At 45.6% G+C, this 13918-nt stretch overlaps 1 protein-coding gene across 4 annotated transcripts; it reads right to left on the bottom strand.

Moving 5' to 3' along the window:
* Nucleotides 1-339: 339 nt before the first annotated feature.
* On the bottom strand, nucleotides 340-13689 carry TP53INP1 (tumor protein p53 inducible nuclear protein 1). Of its 4 annotated transcripts, XM_081919870.1 has the most exons (5): nucleotides 11846-12277; nucleotides 10854-10952; nucleotides 6924-7214; nucleotides 5339-5765; nucleotides 340-2818 (listed from the first exon to the last, which is right to left on the bottom strand). In XM_081919870.1, exons 3-5 carry the CDS (start codon nucleotides 7033-7035, stop codon nucleotides 2569-2571), a joined length of 789 nt encoding a protein of 262 aa, XP_081775996.1. In that variant the 5' UTR covers nucleotides 7036-7214; nucleotides 10854-10952; nucleotides 11846-12277; the 3' UTR covers nucleotides 340-2568. The 4 variants fall into 4 exon arrangements, with proteins under 4 accessions (XP_081775996.1, XP_081775994.1, XP_081775995.1 ...); XM_081919868.1 differs by lacking the exons at nucleotides 10854-10952; nucleotides 11846-12277 and adding an exon at nucleotides 13534-13689; XM_081919869.1 differs by lacking the exons at nucleotides 10854-10952; nucleotides 11846-12277 and adding an exon at nucleotides 13500-13672.
* Nucleotides 13690-13918: the final 229 nt, after the last annotated feature.

The following is a 13918-nucleotide window of genomic DNA, read 5'->3' as shown; positions in this document are numbered from 1 at the left end:
AATCAAGGCATAAAAAGAAACAAGAATAACCATCAAGAAACAAAAGGAATGCAATTAATATAAATGGAAAATGTAAATGGGAAAACAATGCCCCCCGCCCCATATAAGCCAGATCCTATAGATGTGATGGAACATGGGGCAAATATATAAACACATTGAAGTCTATAGACAACTTGTTGCCGTTGAGCTGCTTGTTGGACATCAATCCCAGCAGATATGGGCAATGGTCAGGTATAATGGGAGTTACAGTTCAGCAACTTCAGAAAGGCGACAGGTTCCCATCACAAAACTAAATGGTATACAGAACCAGCTGAAGTATGCACCTGCTATACTGCAATAACCATTTCCAAAGGGGTTATGTTTAATAAGTACCATAACAGCGTATCTCTGTCTCATTTTCTGCACAGGAAACAGATTTGCAGTAACTACTCAAGCACAAGCCACATTGAGATATTACTGTATATTGTAGAATCAGGGTGCTAGAACCTTGAATATCTAAAGAACTGCTACAAGGACAAAACAAAAATGTCTCTAGAAAGAAGCTGCCATTGGTAATGCATAGACTGGTGTACAGTATTTATCCCAACAGAAATATCCCTTTTTTTAAGTCTTCAAGTTCAAGTCTGCTGTATACAAGTCACTTAAAAAGGCACAGTTTTGTTTACAATACATATGAAAAAACAGTTTAAGCAAAGTTATTGAATCACCGTTCAGTACAGCACAAGGCCCCCACTTTTACAAGTTAATACCATTTTTTTAATAAAAAAAACCCACACACTATATAAAAAGTCATACCTACTCACAAAACACATAGCATTAGAAAAGCAAAAAAATTCTAACAGTCCAAGACTTCCAGGCACATTATAGAACTAGTAACATAAATATGCAAGACAATTAAGAGTCAAACATAATGATGTAATGCAATCATTCCTTTCCCAACGGTATTATTTCCAATATTAAGAACTGAAAAGCACATATATTTGTGCAACAAGCTTGTGTGTCTACCTCAAAAAAAGATAAGCTTCCATCACTAGAAAGTTATCCAGTAAAATAATGGTAAGGAATATTTGTATATCTCAACTAGAAAGCCTAACTTCAAACATTTGCTAACATACACAAATAAGGTGGGCAAGGTAATCTTCATTTTAATATTCCTATAAACAGGAAGGAGAATGGTTTCTGGAGACAAAAGATGAAGGCTAAGAACCTACACAGACCTATTTGCTAATACTTTATTTCAGTTAGGCAAACCTCTAAACAAGTGTACCTAGGACCACAGTCAAACACTGAAGCGTTCCTGAGTTTATAAATATGTCTGTGGTGTTTGCCCATGAAACCGAGAAGCTTAACAGTATTGGGTAACCACTGAAATAAGGTAAAACGTTTGTGTAACTTAAAAAAATGAACAACTGGCTGAAATTCAGGATATCCTAGTATGGAAGTAAACAGAAAAATGGCTCTGAGGAACTCCAGATGTCAAGCATTAGACTCAAATATTAATTTGTAGACAGATGAAGACTGCCACCACATATTTCTTAAAACCTATTTGGACTAAATGGTCAAATTAGACCACTTTATAGTAGAATGGTTGCTTTTTTTAACTCGTTAAAAAAAATTAGTTAAGCTGGTAGTATTTCGTGAAGGCGAGTATTGGTCAAGTGATCATCTGTCACTATACTTATATTGTATAGCCTGAGACACTGGAAATGTTTGTCGCTGTCTTTTGGGTCTAGAAGGTCCAACATACCACAATGGCCCTCACTTGAATGCCTGCTTCAGGCTCTGCTCTGTGAAGGAAGCTGGCTAAACCACACTGAGCAATGGAGGTTAAGCAGAAGTTGATGGGAGGAAGTCAGGTCACACAAGATTCTTCCCCTGCCCCATAGACAATTCGTTCGTCATTCAGAGTTCAATGCCATACAGTCTATCACATTTTAATAATCGTGTTCAAATGTTAACAGCAAGGGTGTGGAACCTGTGGCCCTCCAGAAGTTGCTAACCTGCAACTCCCATCAGTCCCAGCGAGGTTGGTCAACAGCCAAGAATGATGGGAGGTGTGGCCCAGCAACATCTGGCAGGTCAAAGGTTAGCCACGCCTGTTAGGTTAAGAGGATATACAGTATACACAGATCGTTGCAAGTGTATGGCTGACCCTGAGTAGTTCTGTAACTGCATTTGGACTACAAAGTGATGTGTCGCCTGCTCTGCCTTGGTTAAAAAGGCCAATATAAAAACAAACCCACCCATCCATCTGTCCGTCCGTCATAAAAAGGTTCTAGAAAGTCATGTACAAAAACGAAAAGAGCAAACCCCCAGTCACACAAACACTATTGTACTGATATGTTTCCGAGCCATGAATAAAATGTAGTAAAGTCATTCTGTGAGGAGCACACGGTTACAACAATGTGGTTTACAACCTAAATGTAACACTTAGTGATTGTGTAGAAATAACTGATGATCAGCCTAAGATTGATCTCGCCTTCATTGCCTACACATGAAAAATACAAACAGCAAGTCAACCGATAATATTTTTTTTGAAGAAGGAAAAAACAACAACGCAAGATGCCCTCAGTAATTATACTGACGCTGGCAAGGCTGGTGAACAAACAATCCGTTGTTCTTGAGTTGCCGAGAGTAGCAATCCCTGGTGAGGTTTTGGCGACGGAGGCAGTTTCTGTTCAGATATTGTCTTCCGTTGTGTTCTTTTATCCACTGGGAAGGACGAAAACTCTTGGTCTGTTCGAGAAAGGTTGAGTGAGCAGTGATTGCTGCAAAATAGCATCGGATGTGTTGACCCCTTTCACTTTGGGCTTCTGATCTAGAATTCAAAGGAGAGAGAGGTTATGGCACAACCATTGATGGCCTGCGTGTCAAGACGCTCTGGTGACAGCGACACAAGTCAGTGTATGCTTGTGGTTGGCACAAAGGTAGCTCTTTGTCGTGTGGTAATGATCTGGACCTGTGGGTTTAAGAATCCTGCTTAGGGGCAGCATCAAGGGGGGGCATGGCTGGGCAGCTGCCATGCCCCAGTGTGTGTCTCTCAGAGGGTGGTCTCTGCTGATCTCTGGCCCTGATGCTGCTCCTGAGAGTAAGGAGAAGAGACCTCTACATATGCCTTTGCCTTCTCTCCTCGGGAAGGTGCTATGGATTGGGTCCAGAGGGAGAGGCAAATGAAAAGGCCCAGGGGAGCTAACATGGAGCCCTTCAGAGGTTGCTGGATGACATCTCTCATCTATCGCAGCCTGAATAGTCAATGGTCAGGGAGGGCGGGAGATTTTTCAAAGAAATGTTGTGATGGTGGATTGGCATTACAAAATGTTTAAAACAAATACACCCTTCCAATATCCTATCCTAGTACATAAGAGAATACAGTTAAACGAATCTTGTTTATATTTTTGACTGTTTCATCTTTTTGGCACTATTCAGCAAATGAAGTGGGAGTGTGAGGTGGTCTGTTGCTGCTGGAATTACTGAAGCCTTTGTTGCTTCTATGATATACAGTGGTACCTCGGGTTACAGACACTTCAGGTTACATACACTTCAGGTTACAGACTCCGCTAACCCAGAAATAGTACCTCAGGTTTAGAACTTTGCTTCAGGATGAGAACAGAAATTGTGCTCCGGCGGCGCGGCAGCAGCAGGAGGCCCCATTAGCTAAAGTGGTGATTCAGGATAAGAACAGTTTCAAGTGAAGAACGGACCTCCGGAAGAATTAAGTATTTAACCTGAGGTACTACTGTAATTAATAAAATCACACCATGTTAAATATATCTTTTTTGTTATGCCTTTATGTAAACACATGAATTTTGGATTAACTATTCAGATAGGGTCCAATTCACGGTTCTATCCTACCAATATTCTAAAGTGGAATTTTCCAAATATTTCCAGCATCTTGTAAAAATTAACTAGCTGTTAATAGAAGAAAGCTGATTAGATCCTTATTCTTGCAGTTCGTATTTTGCCCATCCAAAATATTTACTAGTGCAAGCTCCCTAGGGTGGATGGGAGATGAAATCCTACAGTATATGTAGGACCCTTTGCCCTGTTTCTGCTTTAGGCAAAGGGCTTGCACAGATTAATGTTCGCTATTGGGTTCAATGTATGTAAACCCCCTTTGGGCTGGCGCTGGATGCATGTGGCCTGAATGCATCTGGTGGTGGACTCATTCTTCATCATGTGAAGGTGTACTCTTGAGATAGATGGGCAGAAGTATTCTTTGTGTGTGCCTGCAAAAGGATGGATGGATGGATTTATGTATGCATATATGGTTTGGATAGTGATGTATGGAAGTGAGAGCTGGACCATACAGAAGGCTGATCGCCGAAGAATTGATGCTTTTGAATTATGGTGCTGGAGGAGACTCTTGAGAGTCCCATGGACTGCAAGAAGATCAAACCTATCCATTCTGAAGGAAATCAGCCCTGAGTGCTCACTGGAAGGACAGATCTTGAAGCTGAGGCTCCAGTACTTTGGCCACCTCATGAGAAGAGAAGACTCCCTGGAAAAGACCCTGATGTTGGGAAAGATGGAAGGCACAAGGAGAAGGGGGCGACAGAGGACGAGATGGTTGGATAGTGTTTTCAAGGTTACCAGCATGAGTTTGACCAAACTGCGGGAGGCAGTGGAGGACAGAGGTGCCTGGCATTCTCTGGTCCATGGGGTCACGAAGAGTCGGACACGACTAAACGACTAAACAACAACAACATATGGTCTGGAAGGGAGGGATGTGTGGTCTGAGTGTGCTTGTTAAAGAGAGGGGGACATGCATTGTGTGTATGTGTGTTTTGAAAGGTAAACAGAAAGTTAAGGAGAGGAACGAAGGAGAGGAAATGGGGTTCATTAAATTAGATCAGAACGTTGTAATAGGAGCATTCATGACAGGGGTAGGTAGGAAGGAGGGTGTACCATAAGGAGAAGAGAGGAAAATCCTTGCATATACCAAGGATTAAAAAATCACGGGGGGAGAGGATGGGCATATACCAAATGGGAAATTTGGTGGGGGAGGGAGTAGTGTCACAAATACAGAGAAAAAGTAGAAATGTACCAGTGGGAAGAATTGGGGGGTGAGGGGAAGAGAAATAGAGAAGGAAAATGGAGCATATTAAGGAGATTAGTCATGGGATGATGTGCGGGGTGTTCTGCACATGTTTGAAAAGCTTCTTTTGCACACAGGGAGTTTTGCTAGGTGTCTTGAGCTCACCCCACCACCAACGGAGGATAACATTTCATACATCTGATGAAGTTGGCTGTATTCCAAAATGTGCTAATTTTAAAGGAATATTTTCTCCCTAATGAACATTATTTATGTTCTGTACAAATCAAGGAGCAAATATCTTACCTAGGATTGCTTACATCACGAGGCTCTGTCTCCTCCTCCTCTTCTTCCTCCTCCTCCTCCTCCTCCTCATCACCACCACAGCTTGTCTTGTTGAGGCTGTGGCGGGTATTATGGACTGCATATACAGACATGCTGGGATGCTCGATCAGAAGGTTCTCCAAGGGGCTGGTTTCCACTTTGAGAGCGGTCAGGCCACCCGCAGTGAAACATGGAGGTGGCGTAATGAACCAGCTCTCTTCCATGGGGCACGAGTCAAACTGGATAAAGCAAGATTCACTGGCATCAGCCAAACATTCCAAGGAAGGAGGCAGACAAGAGCAGACGGGTGAATTGTCCACAGGCGACGCTTTATGGCTATCTTCATCTTCTTCTTCTTCCTCCTCCTCCTCCTCCTCCTCTTCAATCATTGAGAAGTTAGTACAGGTGTCTATTGGGAGTTACAACAGCCATTGAGATAGATGGGCGAGGTTGATTGACGCAGCCAGAGTTCAGATGGTTTACAGTAGGTGCAAAGAATATGTCCCCCCCCTCAAGATATTGTTGGACTACAACTCCGCAAGCCTTGGCCGTTCTGGCCGCGTCTGAGAGTTGGAATTCAAGAACATCCAGAGAGTCATAGGTTCCCCAGTCTTAGTTTGCAAGGAACAAAATATCCACTATTTTATCCTGCTAATGGATGCTGGGGAGACCTTTTAGGTAACAAGTGTCTAATAAATAAAATAAGCGGTTGTACTCACCTATGATTATTGTTGCCAGTGCAACTTTTTTTTAGTAGTGCTATGGAATATCCTCCCTTTCCTTCCCCCCCTATACCCCCTAAATGTCTCCTGGGGTTTTCCCCAACCTCTGGAGCAGATTTGGGGATGGCATGAGCATTCATGCAGGCAAAATCCCATTGTGCTAGCACAAGAATAGGGGCACTAGTGCAATAGGTAGTGTAAAAACAGAGGAATGACAAAATCTCTACACGACAGATCTGTCATGTCTACATGACAGATCTCTACACGGGATGATGATTCTCCTTCCATGGAAGAGCAGGGCATAAATGCCCACTCCTCCTCTATAGGGATAAGGATACAGGTGGCGACCATTTCGCATGGGGGTTCCAATCCCAGTCCCAATGCATAAGCATGCATTGCCCTGATACACGCACTACCCTCCTCTTCTGGGTCCAAAAGGACCTGCATGTTGGTGATAGCATGTCAACTGGTCATCGGCCGTTTTACGCTAAGGTAAGCACCTGAACCAACCCACAAATCCTTCCAGAGGCTGGGGGGTGGCTTACAGTCTACAATAGCTGAACAAAGTTGGGGCAAGGGAAGGGGGAAAAGAGGAGAGATCAACCATTTATAATTACTGAGTTGTGGAAATTTGTTGGCAGTATGGAACTTGGCCCAGGAAAATGCCTTGTGATGAGGGCAAGATATTTTCCCAGCTTGAACAAGCTGTTTTTAAATTATTTTCCCCCTTACACAATTTCATGCTTAACATGAAATATTCCCTGCAATTAAAAAAAAATACCTTTGCAAACAGAAAATAAAGCTTGCTTTCTGATGCAGAAATTATACTGAAATGGATATCTTACCGATAAAATCCACCAGAATCCACTCCTCCTCTTCTTTCTCGCTGAACTCTGGCTCTTGCCTGGGCAAATTATTGATTTCTCCCACAAACATATTATTCAGCCTCTGGAACATTACTAAGGCAATAACAAGACTCTGGCTGGAACGTCTTCGTATGCAAGAGTTAAGGTACAGGTTCACAATGTACTAGCCAAGGGCGCAGGTAGAAGATTAAAGTGCACAAATACTTTTATCTGCTTAGGCACAGAACATGGAGAGGCATGGCTTTCTTTGTAAACGGTTGCTACAAAATCCTGCAAAAAAGATAGGAAAAAAACAAGTCTTAATGCTACATGCACACACAGAAAACATACTGTCCAGGGGTTATTCCACACATTACATGGCAGCAACCCGTATTTGTCACTGAGCCACGTGGAGCTGCAGGCACCATTATCAAGTAGATTCAATGGCACAATAAAAAGGCAGTTTCAAATTTCTATAGAGGGGAGCTGGTTCCAATGGTGTCTTCAAGTACAAAACAACCAGTGGCTTTTCAAAAGCATTACAGTGGTACCTCGGGTTACATACACTTCAGGTTACAGACTCCGCTAACCCAGAAATAGTGCTTCAGGTTAAGAACTTTGCTTCAGGATAAGAACAGAATTCGTGCTCCGGCGGCGCGGCAGCAGCAGCAAGAGGCCCCATTAGCTAAAGTGGTGCTTCAGGTTAAGAACAGTTTCAGGTTAAGTACGTAACCCGAGGTACCACTGTAGTTCCATTTTTTAAAAAAGAGAAAACAATACCACTATAGAAAATCTGAGATAATTGCAGGGCAATTAAGATTCCTCATCTCTCTCATCTTTATACTTGCCCATATAGGTGAAACCAGACTCACGGGGTAATCAGCTCTGCCCACTGAATCATCATATTGTACTTGCCATCCCCACTGCTCCATAGGTTCCCCCCCTTCCCAGTCCTGCCTGGAGGTGTCAGGATTTGAACCCGGGACATTCTGCATATAAAGCATGTGCTCTATCACCAAAGTAGAAAGCTTTCCTTCTCTCTAGTCTCCAACAGTAGTTAGTTTCCTGGAAGCGCTAGGGCTTAAGGTTGTATCTAAAGAACAGCCCGTGTTCTGAAACTCCTGGTTCTTAATCCAAATATTTTCTTCAGAGATGTTTCGACTCAGCTGCAAGGACAAACTTATCACCCTCCTTCTCACCTCTTATTAAGTGTTCTAGGGATAAGCTTTACAGAAATGAAAGTCCATCAGTTCTATAGTACCACATTCACCGTTTCAAAGATCAGCAATATCACTGTTTCCAGCAGGGGGCTCAGAAGCGCAGGTTTTAAGTTAAAAGTAGCATTCCCCCCCCCCACACACACTGCATATCAGAATAGTATTCTGCAGTGAGATTCCAGTTGCACAGGTAGGGAGTCTCACTAGCTTATAGTCAAAACAAAAAAAATTCCTTCCAGTAGCACCTTAAAGACCAACTAAGTTAGTTCTTGGTATGAGCTTTCGTGTGCATGCACACTTCTTCAGATACACTGAAGAAGTGTGCATGCACACGAAAGCTCATACCAAGAACTAACTTAGTTGGTCTTTAAGGTGCTACTGGAAGGAATTTTTTTTTGTTTTGACTATGGCAGACCAACACGGCTACCTATCTGTCACTAGCTTATAGAAATTCTTAATGCTGATGATATTGAGACATCGAGAGAGAGTTCTTGCTTGAGGGCATGCGGCAGCCAGATAACGTGAAAGTAATGGCACATTATACAGTTTACATAATCTCAGTAGGCCTGATCTCTGTTTCCCAAACTTACTGCAAATGGGCAGTATTAAAATGTTGAGGGGAAACCAAGTAAGAAACACACACAAAGACTGGTAGAAAGCAGAGCAATGGAACAAAGTCCAGGACAGGCTTCTCTAAGGAGGTCTGATCCCTGCCCTCTTAAGCCACCCCAATGTTTCCCAATCAGGCACATCCTGTACACAGCACTACCTGATTCCTTTTATTAATTTTCAGAGCTCCAGTGCTGGGGGCTCTTTTTCTTCAGGGCTTTTGCTACTTAGGAATTCTTTCCCAGATACACCTTGATGCACAGGGGTAGGGGGTGAGAGAAGAGAAGAGAATCACCACCCATGTTCTAGGCATTTGGGTAAGCCGCCTGGGATTTCCCCCAGATCTACCTTAAATAATACTTCTCACTACCCCTTGCTTAAATTTACTTCTCCCCAAAGTCACAGGCTAGAGCAGGGGTTGGCAAACTTTTCAGCAGGGGGCCGGTCCACTGTCCCTCAGACCTTGTGGGGGGCTGGACTATATTTTGAAAAAAAGAATGAACAAATTCCTATGCCCCACAAAAAACCCAGAGATGCATCTTAAATAAAAGGACACATTCTACTCATGTAAAAACATGCTGATTCCTGGACCGTCCGCGGGCCGGATTTAGAAGGTGATTGGGCCAGATCTGGCCCCCAGGCCTTAGTTTGCCTACCCATGGGCTAGAATGAGTGACTTTTTTTGGCGGGGTTTCGTTTACACATGGGGAGAACTGTGTGAATTGTTTACTTTTGTAGCCAACTTTGCTCTGAAGTCTCAGGGCAGAAAACAATAGATTAAAAGGCACCAACAGAACATCCAGTTAACTCCTCCACCTTTTCCCCATAAGCCCTTCAGTTTTTAACTCTGCAGCCACCCAATCATCCAAAAGCAAAAGCCTTGCAGAGAGATTCTCAGACATGAGTGGGCAGATTCAGACCACCCATCTAGCCTGTGCTCAGGCTGGCAGATTCTCCAGAGTCTCTCAGGGAGGGGGCACTGTCTTGATGGGTTATTTAGTGTTGAGCATTGTTTGCCCTTCACCCAATAGTCCCAGGGCAGAAATATGCACATTCTAAATAAAAATGAAACAGTACTATCAAAACAGCATAAAACCAAATTTGCAGCCGCAACATTAATTCAAATGTGCAGTACACCTCAGCCCTCCACCAAAGCCTGGGCAAAGAGGTATGACTGTGCCTGCTGCCAAAATGATACCAGTCTCAAGGCAGTGAGATGCATCTCAGAGGAGACCTTATTGCAATGTTAAGCATCTCACTTCTGACAGCTCATTCAAAGCTGTGCAGCAGGCAGCAGCTAACACGTAAATCATTTGATAAAATATTTGTTTGCACCATTCAGGACTTTTCTTCTTGTTGATTTTCACTGCTTTCAAAGGCAGCTCCATGAAAACTGAAAACAGGTTGCAAAGCTTGAACAATGGCTGGCTCCCCCTAATCCAATCAGCACAACTTTGGTCTGATCGACATATAGAGGAGAATGAAGTTAACAGAAGAGACTGTGCTATTTCAGGCTGCCATTAGAGGGTGCCATCTTTTTTTTTTTTTTTAAAAAAAGTACTCTATTTGTATTTGCATTTTGTTTTTTGTTACTACTGAGACAGAAAAAGACACCAATTAAGGGGAGACACAGATATGTTGAAAAGACAGGAAAAAGATGGCCATGAAGAATGGATTGCAAATCAAATGATATTTACAATAAACATAGTGAAGGATTAAAAAAAATGATTCCTGCCCCAAGTGCAGTTTGAAGTGGTATTGTTAATTTTACCATAGAAGAATTCTGCTACCACATTCCACTATATGGGTGGGCAATGTCTTAAAGAGAACTTGGAAGTTTGAAACTGCCTACCATAAGAGCTGAAAAGCAATCATGCAAGCATTCTCCACCCACCCACCCAAAACCATCTCCAAAAGCCCTCGGAAGCCTATCAGAATGCTCAGAGGTTGCATCAGACAAATGCTCAGTGGTTGCATCAAATGTGAAATGTTCTTGCAAAGCAAAACAAATGCAAGTCCAGAACAGTTTGCCAAAGACTAGAGCCTTCTGTGGAAAAATAAATACTTGTGAAACTTTAAAACACACAGGGGGAAAACAACTAACTTCCTTGCCCCACAAAGCATCAGGAACTCCTATTGAAAAGTTGCACAGGAGAATGCCCACTATACTCAGTGGGAAGGAGCCATGAAGTCTGATCAGCAGCTGCATGCAAAAGCTGAAGGTCCCAGCTTTGTTCTGGTGCCATCTCCAGGTAAAGCTGTAAAAGATCCCCATCTAAAAACCCTGGGGAGCTGCTGCCAATCAGTGCAGACACTGGGTGGACCAATGGGCAGGGGTCTCAAACTGCAGTCAATGAACCAGAGCTTCATCCAGGTTGTCTACAGTGCGGATCTGTGGTTGTGCCCATACTGTATTGATTTTTATTGCTGTTTTTACATTTTATTGAATTGCAATCTGAATTCTGCAAAATGTAAATCATAATACCATATGAAGCAATTAAACTGCAATTATGAATAATAAGTCATCTAACACGAGACATCACAATTACTACAAACAGGCAGAGAAATCTTGAGTGGTCTGCCAGTTTTCAAGTGATATATGGCAGTGTGTGCGCGTAAATTCTGGGAAGCATGGCCAAAGGCAACTTCCTAACTGTAGTTACATAACGAGTGACTTACACAACTGCTTATCCACAGGGGGTGCTGTGTGTGTGTGTTATAGGAACCAACTCCTAGGAGCTGAGGTCCCTTTGGGGGACCCATAAAATATTTGAGTGGGTCAGGGCACTGTCATTCAAATGGTGTGTGCGAGCCACATCTTGTGGTCAATTATGTAGGGCAGGGATTACCTGGGACCCCCAATATTTTTTTTAAGTTGGCACCCCTGGCGGGGGGTTGTGCGTGTTTACGAGAGCACATAGCTTGCTCTTGTCTGTTCATGTATATTGGGCTTCAGGATGGGGCCTCGGGGTGTCGACCCGGATTGCCCCCCTCTCTCCTCCCTTGGCGGCCGTGAGTCACCAGTTCCTGGTTTGTTTTGATCGCGCAAGTTGCCTCTTCCCCGGGCGGCGCCGCTTGGCGAGGTTAGTCACACACCTGAACCCGACTCAACTTCGGAGTCCAAGATCCGCCCCGACGGGAAGAGACGGAAGCCTTACACCAAGGGAAGGGCGGTCTCTCGGCACTGTCAACAAAACAGGATATGCGGAAGGCGGGGGGGGGGGGGGAAGCAACCCGATCCCTTTCCAGCCCCCTTGGGCGGATCAGGCAACCCCAGCTCCTCCTCGGCCTCAGTCCCCCCACTCCCTCTCCAGGGGGCGGGCAAGGACAGAGACAAAAGGGAGGGGGAGTTGCTCCAAGCGCAAGGCCGGGTAGAAAGCGGGGAGAGGAAGCGGAGGGCATCCACAAGGCGCGTGGATCGGCTGCACCGCCTGGGCAGTTGGCTTGGAAAGGACATCTCCAAGGCCGGAGAGCTCTCTGTCCACGCCCCACGGCCCTGGCCGCAGGACGACCTTCACCCCCGCCCTTTAGGGGGAAAAGGGAGGTCCCCTGCTCTCCGCCCGCCCAGCTCGGCGCCGGACTCCACCCTGCGCCTCCCTCACCAGCAGTTTGAAACTCCGCTCCGGAGACGGAGCGCGCAGAGCAGGCGGGCAAACGCGCGTCTCCGCGGGTACATAAAGTTTGTCCGCGCCGGATTATTATTCCGCAGGAGCGCGCGCGGAACGGTGCCGGGATCCACGCGCGCGCCCGCAATTGATATTGAAAAGGGGATCCCGAGCCCCGATCCTACAGATCTGGCGATAGTAAGGTTGCAGGATGCGATCCTATGCGAGCTCACATCGGGATAAAATCACTTGGCACCGAGCACTCACAGGAGCCGTTTATTTGAAATAAAAAGTCGCACCGAAATCAGTGGGGCTCTCCATTCAAGTTAGTATGTTAGAGATAGTGTTTTGTTTTATTTTATTTTATTTTATTTAAAACTACTAATTTATATATAACGGGCTATGGGCTAGACTGCTAGATCTCACGAAAATAAGAGTTAATTCCGCGAATTTTAATAAAACAACCCCACCACCATCACCAAACGAAACCCCCCCTAAGGTACTCGAGAGAACAAGTTATAAGACGCTTTTTCTTTTCTTTTTTTTAAACGATCTCAGCCTCAGATGAAACCCGCAGCAGGCTTAACCAGGAAGTATGAACAACTGAATTTTGCAGGACTCGCTTCCAGGGAAGCGGCTTCGCTGGCTGCGAGGCTGGCTGGCAAAACTACGCCACAAGTGGTTTGTGAGCAGCCCAGTCGGAAGGCGCTGCCGAGCGACGGACAAAGCTGGGAGGAGGATGGCGCAGTAATTTACCTTTAAGGAAGTTGAGCCGGGGGGGGGGGAGGACGAGAAGAGAAGACTTTGAGAGTTAGTTCTCCCTGCATGAACTCCGGTGTTATTCGGCCCCCCCCCCCCGCATCTCTGCATACAACTTTGCAGAGGGACGAGACGGACCCTTCCCAGAAAGCGGAACGCAGGAAAGGGCCAGTGGGTAAGCGATTCTGCCCAGCAGCCAGATATATAAATATACTAAACTTTATAGGCGGAGGAGATGGTGGGAATCCCCCGTGCCCAGTTCTTAAAATAGACCAGATTTCCTTTTCTCTCCCTCCCCCCCTTGGCCGCATCCAAACGGAACGCGCACCCAACGCCAAGAATATCGCGCCTAAGGTCACTTGTGGCCAAAAAACACCCACACGCACCCGGTACAAAGGACGCCCGCAGCCCTTCACTCACCGTCCGAAAAGCAGCCGGGCAAATCCGGAGCCTGGACGGCGGCGGAGTGAGGTAGATGGCGGGGAAGCTGCTCCTGCGGGCGCCCCGAGCCCTGTTGCACCGGCCAGTCTGCGCTCCCCGCAGAACCTTTTGTTGTTATAGAATCCGGCGAACAGCTGATCGGCAGCGCCCGCCCCCTCGCCCCGCCCCGCCCGCCTCTTTTGCCTCGACGTTCCCACCCCGCGGCGCGCTGCTAGCAGGGGGCGCGCGAAGGAAGGCAAAGGGGGCGGGCCGCCCAGCCGCGCCTGCACCAATTGGGAGCCCCGCGGTGCTCCGGGACGCGCCGGGACAGGCTGTCACTAACGCACGTGACGCGGCTCTGCGAGCTGCGGAGCCAGACGAGGCG

The sequence above is a fragment of the Podarcis melisellensis genome (assembly GCF_964234715.1).
Source record: "Podarcis melisellensis genome assembly, chromosome: 7".
In the NCBI taxonomy this organism is placed as follows: Eukaryota; Metazoa; Chordata; class Lepidosauria; order Squamata; family Lacertidae; genus Podarcis; species Podarcis melisellensis.
This window is presented reverse-complemented; position numbering and strand designations above follow the sequence as displayed.

Excerpts from the sequence above, each read along its gene's own strand:
- TP53INP1 (XM_081919868.1), bottom strand. The coding sequence starts at position 7,035 with ATGTTCCAGAGGCTGAATAATATGTTTGTGGGAGAAATCAATAATTTG. Across the intron at positions 5,766-6,923 it reads GATTCTGGTGGATTTTATCG|ACACCTGTACTAACTTCTCA; the intron begins GTAAGATATCCA and ends AACTCCCAATAG. Across the intron at positions 2,819-5,338 it reads CGTGATGTAAGCAATCCTAG|ATCAGAAGCCCAAAGTGAAA; the intron begins GTAAGATATTTG and ends TTTGAATTCTAG.